At 38.7% G+C, this 14,160-nt stretch overlaps 1 protein-coding gene across 19 annotated transcripts in view; it reads left to right on the forward strand.

The window, feature by feature from the left end:
• The first annotated feature begins 1,852 nt into the window (after positions 1-1,852).
• itpr1b (inositol 1,4,5-trisphosphate receptor, type 1b) overlaps positions 1,853-14,160 on the forward strand; it is a 111,762-nt gene continuing 99,454 nt past the window's right edge. For 17 of the 19 annotated variants that reach the window (XM_034287516.1, XM_034287513.1, XM_010882051.5 and 14 more), the window contains exons 1-3: positions 1,853-2,045; positions 3,644-3,757; positions 7,953-8,023. In XM_034287516.1, the coding sequence (XP_034143407.1) occupies positions 3,666-3,757; positions 7,953-8,023 (163 nt within the window). In that variant the 5' untranslated portion in view covers positions 1,853-2,045; positions 3,644-3,665. Of the gene's footprint in view, positions 2,046-3,643; positions 3,758-7,952; positions 8,024-14,160 lie in introns of those variants that run through there. The other 2 variants (XM_034287518.1, XM_034287521.1) reach the window with 1 other exon arrangement.

Here is a 14,160-nt window from a genome sequence, read left to right on the forward strand (position 1 = left end):
ACCAGATAAAAAATTAAAACTAAGTTGTTTGATAGTTGATTATAAATGCTCTTTGCTGAGATAGATGACAAATACACATTGTCTTGATGGCATTGATCTTGAGAAAACAGATGGCAGCAATTTAAAGATTTTCAGCTGATCATTTGTCAGAGTTCAAATGCAAAATGTATTGTGGGTCGAACATAAAATAAGTGAGAACAGTGATATTTACTTCCTTTAAGGGATTTCTAATGCTATTTGAAAATAAACAGGTTAGATGGGGTTTGGAAACAGTCAAGGGAACACATAAATGTGTTAAATTCATCTGGGAGGTGTAATAGTGGCTTACATATTGCATATGGATTCTATTTCATGTTCCAGCCAGAGTAGGCTACATTTATGAGTCTGTGTTCCAATTCCAGTGGTTAAAAAAAAAGACAAGATTTTTATGGGGCAAATTAAAATGAACTAGATCTCTCACAGAGTTTCAAAACTTGAAATCAAAGACAGGGTGAGGTTGCTAGTTGAAAGAGAGAGGATAGAAGTTATATTTTTGTGTACATTTCTGTCTTTGCTTGTTAAAGATCATGGTCCATTGTAGCTAAAGGTTCACTTCAAAATGAAGTTGAGGTACAATATAGTAAAATGTTCAGGATATTCCATTAAAGGGGTGTAATTATGATCTTTACTATTTGAACAACAGCCTAGAGCAGAACTGCACAACCCTGTTCCTGGAGATCTACTGTCCTGTAGGTTTTGTCCCCAACTCTAATTTAGAAAACCTGATTCTAATAATTTTCTGAATGAAAAGCTTAACCGGGTTAATCACAAATGGAGTTGAAGAGAAAACCTACAGGACAGTAGATCTCCAGGAACGGAGTTGGGCAGCCCTGGCCTAGAGGATATTCCATAGACTGCTACATAGACCTGTACAGGTGCAGTTGCTGCATTGTCTGGCCTGGCTGAATCCTATTCATAATACCTGATAGATTTAAGAGTTTGTGATCATAATGTTTTCTATTTTACAGCAGCATGTACTAACAATGACTGGATTTGCTCACTGCCTTTCTCAGACTGACATGCACAGCAGAGGCCTTGCTATTTAGAAGAATGTGTGTTTTGGTCTTTTCTGTTTTTTGTACAACCTCCCTTTTTATGACACATAGATATTGTCCATCCTACGGTCTAAACATAATTCATTCTCATGGATGTTATTCTCCATTAACATGTTTATGGTGAAAGCAATATCATGTAACAGGCAGGATATTCCAGCTGTTTTTGCCTACATTCTAATGCCACATAGCTAATGAGACAAGCTATTATTATGATGCTATACACCCACATAATCTAGATAAAATTGTCATTGGACACATTATTCGGATAGGGTGCCCTATTCATTGACTGTTAATCCACATGACTCTTCAGCCTAAATTATGCATTATGTCAAGCAGTAGTTCATAATAGTAGGCCTCATAGATAATGACAGATAGGACTGCAGGATGTGTTGTGTTATAAATTATCATCTATAATTTTTTGTTAAATTTTTTTATTTATTTACTGTTGTCTCCTTGGGGCAGGCTTCTAATTTGAACTGTCAAATAAATTAAAACAAACGATTAGATACACTTCTAAGCAAAAATAATCAACAATCTATCACTTTTATGTCCTATGATAAACTCTTCGAACTAAATCTAGGGAGGAAGCTATAGATACTATGATTCAATTTAATACAATTTCTCCCAGGGACGGATTGATTACTTGATCAGAGGTGCGCATTTACAATCTTTCTGACTTGAAACAACATTTCCCGAACACCATTGCTTCCCTATATATATTAGCAAAAGGGGCGTTTCTTCAAAACCCATGTGGAGGAGGTAAGAAGCAGATTGCCGCTGAGGACAAATTCAGCTGTCAGAGACGCCTTTTTCTAACCGTATATCATAGTGGTTCTAACTGGATTTCAATGGAATCATGGAATTAAACAAAGACGGTGGAGTGGAAATTCTCGTTTGCTGATCCAACCTGAATCGCTTATTTTTTTCGACGCTTTTCTTCTTTTTGTTAAGGTAAAGTCCTGTGCACATCATTATTCTTTAGTTTTCAGAGTAGCAGCATCATCAAGCATTAGGCAATTGTCAGGGAAGTAGGCTGGCTACAGTAGGAGTAACCACCGTACGGTATAGGATACAGCATAGTTTTTAATGTATTGCGTTTGTAATTCACAAAAATGGGCCTGTATCAGGGAATAAAACCTGAAACTTTATTCCCTGATGTCACACTGTTTTTGATTTAATTAAATTTGAATGAGCTTCCAGACATGTCAAGGTACTTGACACTCAGTGGTCTATATTGACACAATATCCTATCGATAACGTGTAGCTTAGCATTTACATTTGACAGCTTTTAAAATGAAAGATTTTTGTCGGCCAGCAAGCTCAAAGACATAGTCTAACAATCTAATAATTGTATATGAATTATTGTCAATCGAATTTGATGTTTGGATTAATGTTAGTGTAACTTAAAATTATTCAACGTTTTAATCATGTTGTTAATTAGTTTCCTCTTGATTATTCAAAATGCCTTTCCAAGGCATTTATTTTTGTTTTATGCCTGCATGTGTGGAGGTGTCAGCCTCATAGTTTACAGACTTCAATTTCTTATTATTACTAATGTACATTTCTATATATGTTTTTTCAGAGCTTAAGAGTTTTGTCAAATTAACTTGTAAATCTCAAGGCAATCCTATCTCTTTCATGTGTTGGTTCATGTAAAGTAGCATTGTATAACTTTCATCAACTTGCATAAGTTTTGTTGATTGCTGAACATTAACTTTAAACAGTTTATGATCAAGTCCAGCAGACATTGATGCTTTACAGAAGAACCTCTGATCTGATGTTCCACTAAATTTGAGTATGTCACCATTTCCATTTTTCCAATAAAGGGATTACTGTCACTGACTAACTGCCAACGCAAAAGCCCAGGGATATTCAAATGTTAAACTGGGTTATATACTTTGCAAAATTCCCCCAGATAATGAATGCAAAGATCTTTTAGTGTAACTGTTGTTTCAAGGTTACACAGTGTTTATTGCTAGGTCAGCATTTTAATGTTTTTTTGTTTATGGGTTATGAATTTGTACATCAATCAGGGGTTTTCAATTAATGTGGGACTGTCTCACTGCAGTATTCTGGAGTTTTGACTCTTCGCTTTGACCTGTTTTCATAAGGCCCCAATTCAATGCTGCACACTGTTTAGGATGTTCACATTATGCTGTACAGGATGTTTCATCTTTTAAACAACCAAATAAAATGGTGACCTTTTCAACTAGATGCATGTGTGTTATTGATATTATTAACTCTTCTGTGTGAAGAGGTCCCCAATTTCTTTGATTGTTGACATTTTTTTCTCCATATCTTGGCATATAATACTATTGCTTCCCTTCCTCCCGACTGCACACATTTCCCTCAGGAATGACAGTCCTATCCAGTTCTGTTGTCCAGTTTCCATGTTATATTTACAAAGGAAAGGCTAAGTGATTACATGGCAATAGTGGCAAAGGCTGTTTACTTAGGACACAGTATAAGGTGAGCGTTCATCAAGGTCATAAATGCATCTCGTGCTGCTTATTTTTCATGCCAGTGCTCGTCTTTTCTGTCTTTTTCAGGCACAGTCCAGGGTGAGGCAACATGTCGGACAAAATGTCCAGTTTCCTCCACATAGGAGACATCTGCTCCCTCTATGCGGAGGGCTCCACCAGTGGATTTATCAGCACTTTAGGGTAGGCTGCTTTTTCATTCATCCTAGATGCTGTCTTTCGTGGAAGATGTTGTGCAGCTCATAGAATCATGTCCATCACAGCAACGTGGGCAACCGGGACTGGACTGCATTGTGCATATGCACTCATAAACCTGCACGTGTACGCGTCTGTCATAACCGCCAGTGAAATCATGAACCTTTTTGGTGTTCGAGACCGGACAGATGGACGGAACTGTAGCCTAGGTGATGTCGAATCATCGAGGGATTGATTTGACAGTGTCTTGTTGTTACTTTGCTGGATTTAATAATGCTTGCTACATCATTGTTAGAAACCCTGACTTTGATTTTTTATTAACGTAACAGCATTCCTACCGATTTCGCCAAAACCCCCCAAAAAGTCAGCAACCCAAAATGCATAGCTGGAGCCCCGAGTTGGAGAAAACGGCACATATTTGGTCTTTATAGCTATAATAAAGTGTAACATTATGTGTATCTTGATAACCTCTCCCGTGCTGCTCAGCAGTTTGCTCCATGTGCTCTTTGTCAATGAGTATTTCAACACACTGCTGTGTACCTCCGCAGCCTGGTCCCATGGATGGGGAATAGGAGAAGTTTGAAGGTGTCAGAGGTGAAGTGGAGTGAGCAGCTGTAAATAAGAGATCAAATAAGCGTGTGAGGTGAAGGGGAACAGGAAACAGTAGAGGAGGAGAGACAGAGAGAGACATGGGGTGGGCATGAATAAGGAGCATGTTCAACCCAATAATTGTGTCAATGGGACACAGAGCAGGTGATGTCATCTTGTGGGTGGTTTAATGAATGTGTTGGCTCTTGTCTTTTGTCTTCCCTGCCAGGTTGCACCTGTGGTAAACCCCGAAATGATAGGCCTAAGCAGCTAAATCATTTAAATATTTGTGGTTGAATTTAAATATGTGGTTGGGTCATACACCAGCAACTACCCCCTCAAATTAAACTGTAAATCCCCAAAGTCCCATAATTCCTGTAAGACCTGCTGATACTCACTTATCAGAGAGAATTGCATTTTCACGCCTCTGCTTTCGTCCCGGTGAGGGTTGAGGAGGATCGTTGACGGAAGCATGACTGGATTCACAAAATGCTTATGGACCTGACAACACTTGGTGGAGGTTGTTAATCATTCCAGCCTATGTTTGTCTGGCGTCAGAGCATCTCCACTGCCTTCCTCCCTCCTGCTCCTCCTCCATATTCTGCCAGATTGTGGTTCTTTTCCCTCGACATCTGTGTCTCCTCCATTTGCATTCTTTTCTATTCTCTTTTTTTAACAATCCGAACCTCTTAATTATACCCTGTCACAATTCGTCTCTTAGCCGGGCCTCCATTCAAGTCCTGCCATCCTTCAGGAGACCTCCGCTTTTGTCGATGTGCGTCGGCTGGCCGTGGCAACAAGCATGTAGTCATTTGTAAAGTTGCCCGCGTTGCCTGGTAATCACGTTTCCCCCTGTCCCTGTTGTGGTGGCCTTCTGTTAGGAGGTGAACTAAAGGGAGGTAGCTATATTTAGCCACACCAAGCAATGTACTGGAGGCAGCAATGCCGTAGTTTGTATCTGTATATTATCCTGGCCATTGAGAGATGGTTGTATAATCAGCCACCTGGTCCGCAGCTGGTGTAGATAGGACTGTTCTGTTCACCACAGTACCAGTGACCTACAGTCTTCCTGGACTAGCTGAACCCTGGGATAACAAAGCAAACACTGCAACCCTTGGCCCGTTTCACATATCCATAATTGCAGGTCTTTACAGGCTTTGTGTTGAAACCCGTTTGAATTACATCGTGCAGGTGTCACTGATGCAGATTGGACTGACTCTCCATTATCAGCAAAACACAGTGCATTTATGCCTAATCTTTTTATTATTGATTTAGTACATATAACTAATCCATTTATTGTAAGCTCTTTTATTCCCATTGGGGAGATGCCTAGTGTGCTTTATGTCCACAGAACAACATCCTGTAGTACAATATGTGGGCTACACAGTGCACCGAATATAAAAGGAACTGCTGACTGGACTGGATCCAGAACCCCATGGACTTATATTATTTATTTTTGATGTCCTGCCAAGCATCCTGTGTTATAAATCTCAGGCCTTTAATGGACTGGTCTATTATGAAATGTAATGATTGCATGGGTCATTATTATTACAGTAACAAGACTGCAGTTACATATTATTTCAGGAATCGCTTTGGATGGTCGTTGTAATTGTAAAATACGGAAGTTGAGTGTGTTTTGCTATTACACAATAGGACCTGGCACAGTCTGTATTCCTAATGTGGAATTAAAAGAAAACATTTATTCTTGTAACTATCTAGCCTACCATTAATGGCAAAATTGACTAAATAATTTGGTGTAATTACAGCGTTACTATACACAGTAATATGAGAAACTCCTTTTATAAAAATTGTTAGAATATGTGCATTAGCAGAATACTCTAATGATAAGGATCAGTACTGGGCCTTAGTTTAATTGTTGCACTGTGGCGACAAGGTAGAAATCAAATCAAGAGGCCTTCATGAATGACAATCAGAGATCAGGTGATCAAATTCCAAGGGTCTCAATATGAATTCTGCTGTGTTCATAAAGTTAATATTGCCCAATGGATTTAAATGTTTAGTACTATAAATGTGAATAGCCATGTCTAAACATTATATAGGAGCTCTTGAGATTTTGAAAAGCTCTACACCTGAAAGCTCTATTTACATGCAATTCCCATTCCTTTGATATAACTTTTTCCCCCGGTTTCTCCCAAACCAAATATTTCTTTTTCTAATAGCTCCTACTATACAGATTTCAGTCAGGAATCTCAGCTGAAGCTGCTCTTGCACTGTTTATTTTTAGCTCTGAACATTTGGCTTATGTATGAGCGAGCAGACTGGCTTAGTATTGCCGTGAATGCCCTTACAACAGGTAGCGGATGAAACCCAGCTTTCATGAACTGTTTGCAGTGTTTGATCTCAGGCCTTTATGTCCTCATTGGTCCTCTCTATGTTCAACCAGGACAGCATTGTGTGTTCAGTGTTCACATTGGGCAGTTCCAACAGCAATCTGTTCGTCGCAAGTCTTGACCAGTAACAATGTTGTTGTGACATTGTACACTCTGATGCTGATTAGTAACAGGAATAGGTTACTGATCAGTACTGAGACTGATAGGTCATATTGTTGAGTGAAAGAGGCAGGTTTAAAATGAAGATGGAGATTGAAGGGGCAATATGACTGTGCTATTTGTTGCTATTATAAATTACGATGTACACCCATTTGTTCTTGAAGAATGTGACATCCCATCAAATAAGAAAGATTGTTGTAAGCAATGTGAATGTGTGCCTATAAAAACACAGTGTAGCCTGGTTAAAACCAGACGTGTCTGTCTGTTGGATGGTGAGGTGTATGGTTGAGGTAATAGACCTGTCTGTCTGTTGGATGGTGAGGTGTATGGTTGAGGTAATAGACCTGTCTGTCTGTTTGATGGTGAGGTATGTGGATGATCTTACAGACCTGTCTGTTCGATGGTGAGGTGTATTGTTGAGGTAATAGACCTGTCTGTTGGATGGTTAGGTGTGGTGTTGAGGTAATCGACCTGCCTGTACTCTGGATGGTGAGGTATGTGGTTGAGCTTACAGACCTGTCTGTTGGATGGTGAGGTGTATTGTTGAGGTAATAGACCTGTCTGTCTGTTGGATGGTGATGTGAACTGTTGAGGATATGGACCTGTCTCTTTGTTGAATGGTGAAGTTAAAAGTTTAGATTATAGACCTGTTTGTCTGTATTCTCAAACCGCCTGGATGTGATTGAGATGCTGCCTCCTAAATAAGTTTCCTCCACTCTGCTCACCTTCTGAACTGAACAACTCAATTCAATTTCCGTTATAGCAATTTAGCAGAGACTTCTTTCCAGGATATCAGAGTTCTTCTTCATTAGCTAGCTAACACAGTTTTGCATTTATTTTTTGTAATATCTTGATGTTAGATATAATATGCAATTAAGCATTTTACTTGCCATTCATTCTAAAACTCAAATCCATAGCTCTGTTTATGAATTTGATATATTCAGTAGCATTGCTCAGCTTTTGTGGAAAAAAGTTGTGGGTTAGCTGTTTTGTTATTGTTTCAACTTTTTAGTATTTGAAGTATTTGAAGCAACTCAACTGCATGTTGTTTGGATTACGGCTGACATTGTTCCCTTTATCTCCAGGCTTGTGGATGATCGATGTGTGGTTCAACCAGACACCGGGGACCTCAACAACCCACCCAAGAAGTTCCGAGGTAAGGACTGTATTTTATCTGCTGTTCAAATCCAAACTTTCAACCCATACTTTTGAATCGAACCATCACCAAGGACTTAAGGCCTCGCTCCATGTAGCTTTTGTCACTTTAATTAGCAGTAATGTCAGTCCATTCACTGCTGGGATGTCAGCTGGAAGAAGTTGTGCGGATTGTCTTCTAACTCCATCATTACAAGGGGATTAAAGCTAAGTAGTGTACGTTTAATCTGCCGGTTGGGCTCCATGGAACCATTGGGGCTGTAGTTTAAGAAATGTAACATTGGGAGATGTGCATCTACCTTTAATGAAATGTGAACTGGTGTCTGTAGGAATTAAGGTCTACAGGAGATAATTAACCTGTCTCACCTTAGACCTTTCATTGAAATGTACAGTTAGCACATTGCAATGTTTCACCTCATCAAAGGCATGTACCCTGTGTTACACAGGAGGGGCATATTAAACTTTGATATCCAAAGAATACTAAAATTCAAAGTTATTCTTTGTACTAGTACTGTCTATGAGTGGCAGTGTTTTTTTTATGAAGTTGTGTGCAAATGCATCAAATGACTGTGAAACAATCCGGAGAGGCATGTTTCTTATAGTTTTAGACTCTGACTTTTAGAACATAGCTGATGCAGTCCATTTCCTTCTAATGTAAACAGTGTGGTTACGCTAGGACATCTCTAAGAGCTGAGTGTTCAGAGACTGTCTAAGATTCTGGAATTGGCTTAATTCGTCCTCAGGGTATTGCGCACAGCTCAAACAACATAAGCCTAGGATATTAAACAGCAAAATGTTTTACTTTAGTTGGAATGACTTTGGAATTCTATCACAGGGGCCTTACCAAGTACAGTATTTATATATTTCCAATCACACAACTTTGATATGTGACTCCAAATGGATACATACACGACTCCTATAGAGGGAAATGGTTAAGGGGAAGGTTTTACGGGAGGTGGTTTCTAAAAGAACATAATTAAGCCAATGACTTTAAGTTGCGAGTTACACCTGGCCTTTGTATTTATTAAAAAATGCAAATGCAAGTTTGGTGTGTGTGTAAAATATTTTATATATATTCCTGAAGGAACAACCTAGTCATAAGTTTCTAGAATTTTTGTAACTTTCAAACATTTTATATAAATTATCAGAAAATGTCTAGTCGCTCTTCAGCATACTTTAGATTATAACAGGTCTCCTATATTAGATGTCCTTATGACTGGACACTATAGATGCTTCTTTGAGAAACAGTTTATTGCAGGCAGCTCTTACCCAATGTCTCTGCCCATGAATTATCCTGAGATATACTCTTACCCAATGTCTCTGCTCATGAATTATCCTGAGATATACTCTTACCCAATGTCTCTGCTCATGAATTATCCTGAGATATACTCTTACCCAATGTCTCTGCTCATGAATTATCCTGAGATATACTCTTACCCAATGTCTCTGCTCATGAATTATCCTGAGATATACTCTTACCCAATGTCTCTGCTCATGAATTATCCTGAGATATACTCTTACCCAATGTCTCTGCTCATGAATTATCCTGAGATATACTCTTACCCAATGTCTCTGCCCATGAATTATCCTGAGATATACTCTTACCCAATGTCTCTGCCCATGAATTATCCTGAGATATACTCTTACCCAATGTCTCTGCTCATGAATTATCCTGAGATATACTCTTACCCAATGTCTCTGCCCATGAATTATCCTGAGATATACTCTTACCCAATGTCTCTGCTCATGAATTATCCTGTGATGTATTACTTTAAAATACTCAATGTCTCTGCCCATGCTGGAACAGACATTATTATGGATACACAGATACCTCTATCTGTCTCAGTGGTGGGGTGTTATTAAATATTAAATAATCAGATAAAATAACTTTCATGTCAAAAATCAAAAAGAATGATGAAGCTGTAAAATGTTATCCTAAAACCAAAGTGAATAAATAAATATATATTTTCAGAATGAAAAACCTGTATATACGTTTTATAAAATTGTGTTTAGTTAACTAGGTATTTTAACATACTGTATATTTTGGCACCAAACTGGTGGCAGTTGTGGAAAAAGTTTAAATGTATTAGTTTATTGAAAATAATGATATTCTTGCTTAGGTACTATTAATTATTACACATTAATTGTGCTATTTTCTTTTAACCATATGGTCTATCCTCTAGAAACCCATAGGGATGTATAAAATATTTATGTAATACTGTATACTCTGTGTATATATATATATATATATAATATATTTACAGATTGAAGGACACTTTCAGGTTTTTTTTGTTGAAACTCTGTGGGAATCCCTAAAAGTTCTTGAATGGGGAAAAGTAAACAGAAATTTCAAAGAACCTTTTAATGAAGAATCCCCTTGAAAGGTCAACCCCAAAGGGTTCTTCAAAAGGTTATTTGGGGTATAATTAAAAAGTTTCTTTGACCTTTTAGGGCACAGGTGTCAAACCGGTTCCACGGAGGGCCGAGTGTCTGCAGGTTTTCGCTCTCACCTTGTACCTGATTGATTAATTAGTTCACTAATTGGTTAGTTTCTACCCCCACCTGGTTGTTCAGGTCTAACCTGGGAACCAATTTAAAGGAAAACCCAAAGACCTGCAGACACGTGGCCCTCCGTGGAACCGGTTTGACACCCCTGTTTTAGGGGTTCCCCTATAGTTTCAATTTGATTAATCACTAGAAGATGCTCCAGAAATAGAATTTTTTTTTTAGAGCGTAGATTGCCAGCTATTACCAAAATAACAGGAAATGACAGACACCTGATAAATGACCGGTAGCTGTGCAACCTTACTCTTAAGTCATGCTTTTCATTAATGTTTGACATTAACGAACACAGTCCAGGGGTTCATGCAGGAGATCTGATTGATGTTCATACTTTTGTACGACAGGTTTGATATATTTCCCTGTTCATATTCAACAGGTGAACACTCCAAGTAATAAAGATTAGTTGAGATGTATATCTCTGGGTAGGACACCTGTATGTTGCCAGGTTTTTTTTTCCTGCCTCAGTCTTGAGTTTCATCTGTGAAGTCTAACCGCCTTTTGTGTTTTTGAAGCCCATGTGGGTAATGTCTTGGTTCCAGTGCAAACTCTGTTTCCCAGCATTGCTGTTATTGGGGTCTGGATCTGGGCAGGATTTAATATTTATTGCTGCAATAATACCAATACTATTACTACTACCACCAATGAAAACATAATTACAGCAGTCGGTTTAGCATCAAACGGAAGAAAATGCATGAATAGAAAAATAACCGTATACCTCCAGAGAAAAGTATTTGATTTCATAGGGCCATTTGGCTTTTATTGGAGCCCTAGTTAAGGTCAATGCCATTACTAGTTATTTATTACCTGGATATTTTGGATAAAAATCTGGTTGCCTCAACCAGGAGGCTGAAACATTTCCTCAACCAAAGGATTGTAAGGATAGGTAAAAAAGATGAATAGAGTAAAGGTCTGTGGTTTCCAACCTTTTTTGTTCGTATCACATTAGCTGAATTTTATTTTGCCCGTCGTACTCCTGAAGTAACCATTGCCTGTGTAGATAGATTTCCCCGAAGGAACATACAATCCTTATATTTTGCTTTTGGGTCAGTGATGTGCTGGATAGTAAAGAACTTTGAGTGTTTGCAGTAGACGCTTCCCTCCATGTCTTGGTCAGGATGATGCTGGTGTCAGCGGGCTGCTGATGGGCTCCAGTGGGCGCTGGCTGCATATTGTCTCTGTCTCTAATGGAGCACTTCTCAAATGAGAACAATGTCTTGGCAGGCCTCCAGGGCTGACCTTTTTAAAAGTTTATTTTTTTTAATTCAATGACGTGATTTCCAATGTGAGTTTCATTTGCGCATATCAAGGTCATGGAAATTAAATTGACCTTTTTGTCCCTGAAACGACAGGCTGCACTTTACTTACCCCATTCTTGTCTCTGTTTTATCGTAACCTTCTGTGACAATGGTGACAAAAAAATAATATTTCTGCTGTAGTATTTACTGCAGTACATTGCACTTTCCATCTGAGGCCTGATATCAAGTGTCCCCTGCGTTTTTGCACTTAATAAGAAGACATGTTGTGCTTTGGTTGTTTATTTTATGGATGTTTCATTCTTCAAAATAGAACGTGTTAAACCGTGATTCAGAATAGTGTTTCGACTTGGGCTGAAATGTCAAGATGGTTTTGTTGTGGTTTGTTTCAGTTCCCCCATAGCCACAGTAGACAGGCATATGATTGGTGAATCCTCATTAATCATCTATGTTTTCATGGGTAGGTGTGACAGAAGTTTGGAATGATGTTGTATTAGGATAGTATTGGTCAGATTAGTTGTCTATGGGTTACAGGAGGCATAAAAGAGTTTGGGTAGAAGATGACTGTAGTGTCTATTTCTATTTCAGGACTGGTTTTCCCCAGACCTTTCCTTTTTGGTTGCAATAACTAGCAACAAATTAAGAGGAAGGACAAACTCTGTTTTTTGGAAAGAGCAAATCTTAGATATACTGAATTAGGGACTAGGCTCCTAACTAGTTTGATTTCTTTGTGTTTTTGTTTTGGGCCCTTCTGGTTGTTGGTTGTTTTAAACATCTGTCCTATGTACATCTTTTACCTCACACGGACAGAGAACACAATGAACTGCACCATTGTAATGCCTCATGATAGATTACTGTTAAATCACCTGGATTTCAGTGACAGATTTCTTCCTGCAAATTAGAGAATGAGTATGTCTAAAAGAAACTAGGGTGTGTCTTATTGTAATCAGGGTATGAAATGTATTATTTTCAAATGCAGGTTCTTTGTAAGCTTAGTTGTGATCAATTTGCAGTGTACAAATTATTTCTTTTAATAGTGATCTTGGCTGAATGTAGTTGCCATATTCTTTTAGCAAGGCAAGTGCACGGTGTGTTCATGCCACATGAGGAATACTGCATGCTGATTCCCTGGAACCAAAGCAGACATCTCTGACATGCTCGCGCACTATGCTTGGTTGCAGTTCGATCAATACTCATCTGTCATGCTGTGAGGACAGTGTTTTAAAGCTAGGCCGGTAGAATGAGGTGGCTTTGTTTATGGAAGGTAACTAGGTAACTAGGTGTACCACACCTTTTTGAAGGAAGAAAAAAAGAAACATTATCTTGCCTTGTTGTTGGCATATTTGCCCCCAAGCAAGAAATGATGCGTCTGGTTGACTCTGAAAGGGTTAGCTCAATTATTTTTAGGTGGAATTTATTACTCTACAACTGAAGTATAATGTACAGTGGCCTTTTTCTTACCTGCACTTTTTGTATTAAAAGCAACATTTTTATTATATAATGTGCAACATGATTGTTGTAAAATGGCCACAAACAGTGATTTCATTTTTAATGTTAGGATACACTGGGACTATTGGAAACAGTTATAATTAATATAGTGTTAATAAAGTGAGAGTCATACCTTTAATTTCACTTCAGGAAGGATATGCCACAAACTGGCAGGTGTTCCTCCACAGACTGATGCCGTTCAGCAAAACTGGTTTTGAGAAACACGACTTGAAATGATTGGCCTAGTTCTCCTATTTTGTGTTTATGATTGAATTCAGTAATCTAGTTTTTTTTCTCGTTGCCCAATTCTCGTTGTCCATGTTGACCTAGCCAAAGGCATTAAGTTACACACAGAACCACGTAAACCACATGGTGTGAAGAATACATTTGTTGCAAGGACATTTTAGTAAACAAGAAATGACACTTAACACAGTGTGACACACAGGTTTGACAGATTCAGCTGCTCTTAATGTGGATGCTGAATGTCCTGATCTTGCCTGGTCTCGTTACAGTTTAAGTATAAGAGTATGGAATGATCCGGGTGTGTTTCACAGGCATTGTTTGTGAATTACGGAGAGAAAATCAGGAGATGATCTCAGGCCATGACTGACATGACCCTTTGGCAACGACATGACCTTTTGGCAACGACACAACCTTTTGGCAACAAGATGTCTTGTCCTTCGATGTCCTCTTGGGGCTCCAAGGTTGGTGTGGAATTAAGTTACTCATCTTCACCTCTCCAGGCTCTCTCAGTCCACATTTTCACTCCGCCAGGTAGCCACAGCAACAGGACTGAGACTTCGTGCAACATCTCAGTGTGCCTGAGAACTAAATC

The sequence above is a fragment of the Esox lucius genome, chromosome 17 (assembly GCF_011004845.1).
Source record: "Esox lucius isolate fEsoLuc1 chromosome 17, fEsoLuc1.pri, whole genome shotgun sequence".
Classification (NCBI taxonomy): Eukaryota; Metazoa; Chordata; class Actinopteri; order Esociformes; family Esocidae; genus Esox; species Esox lucius.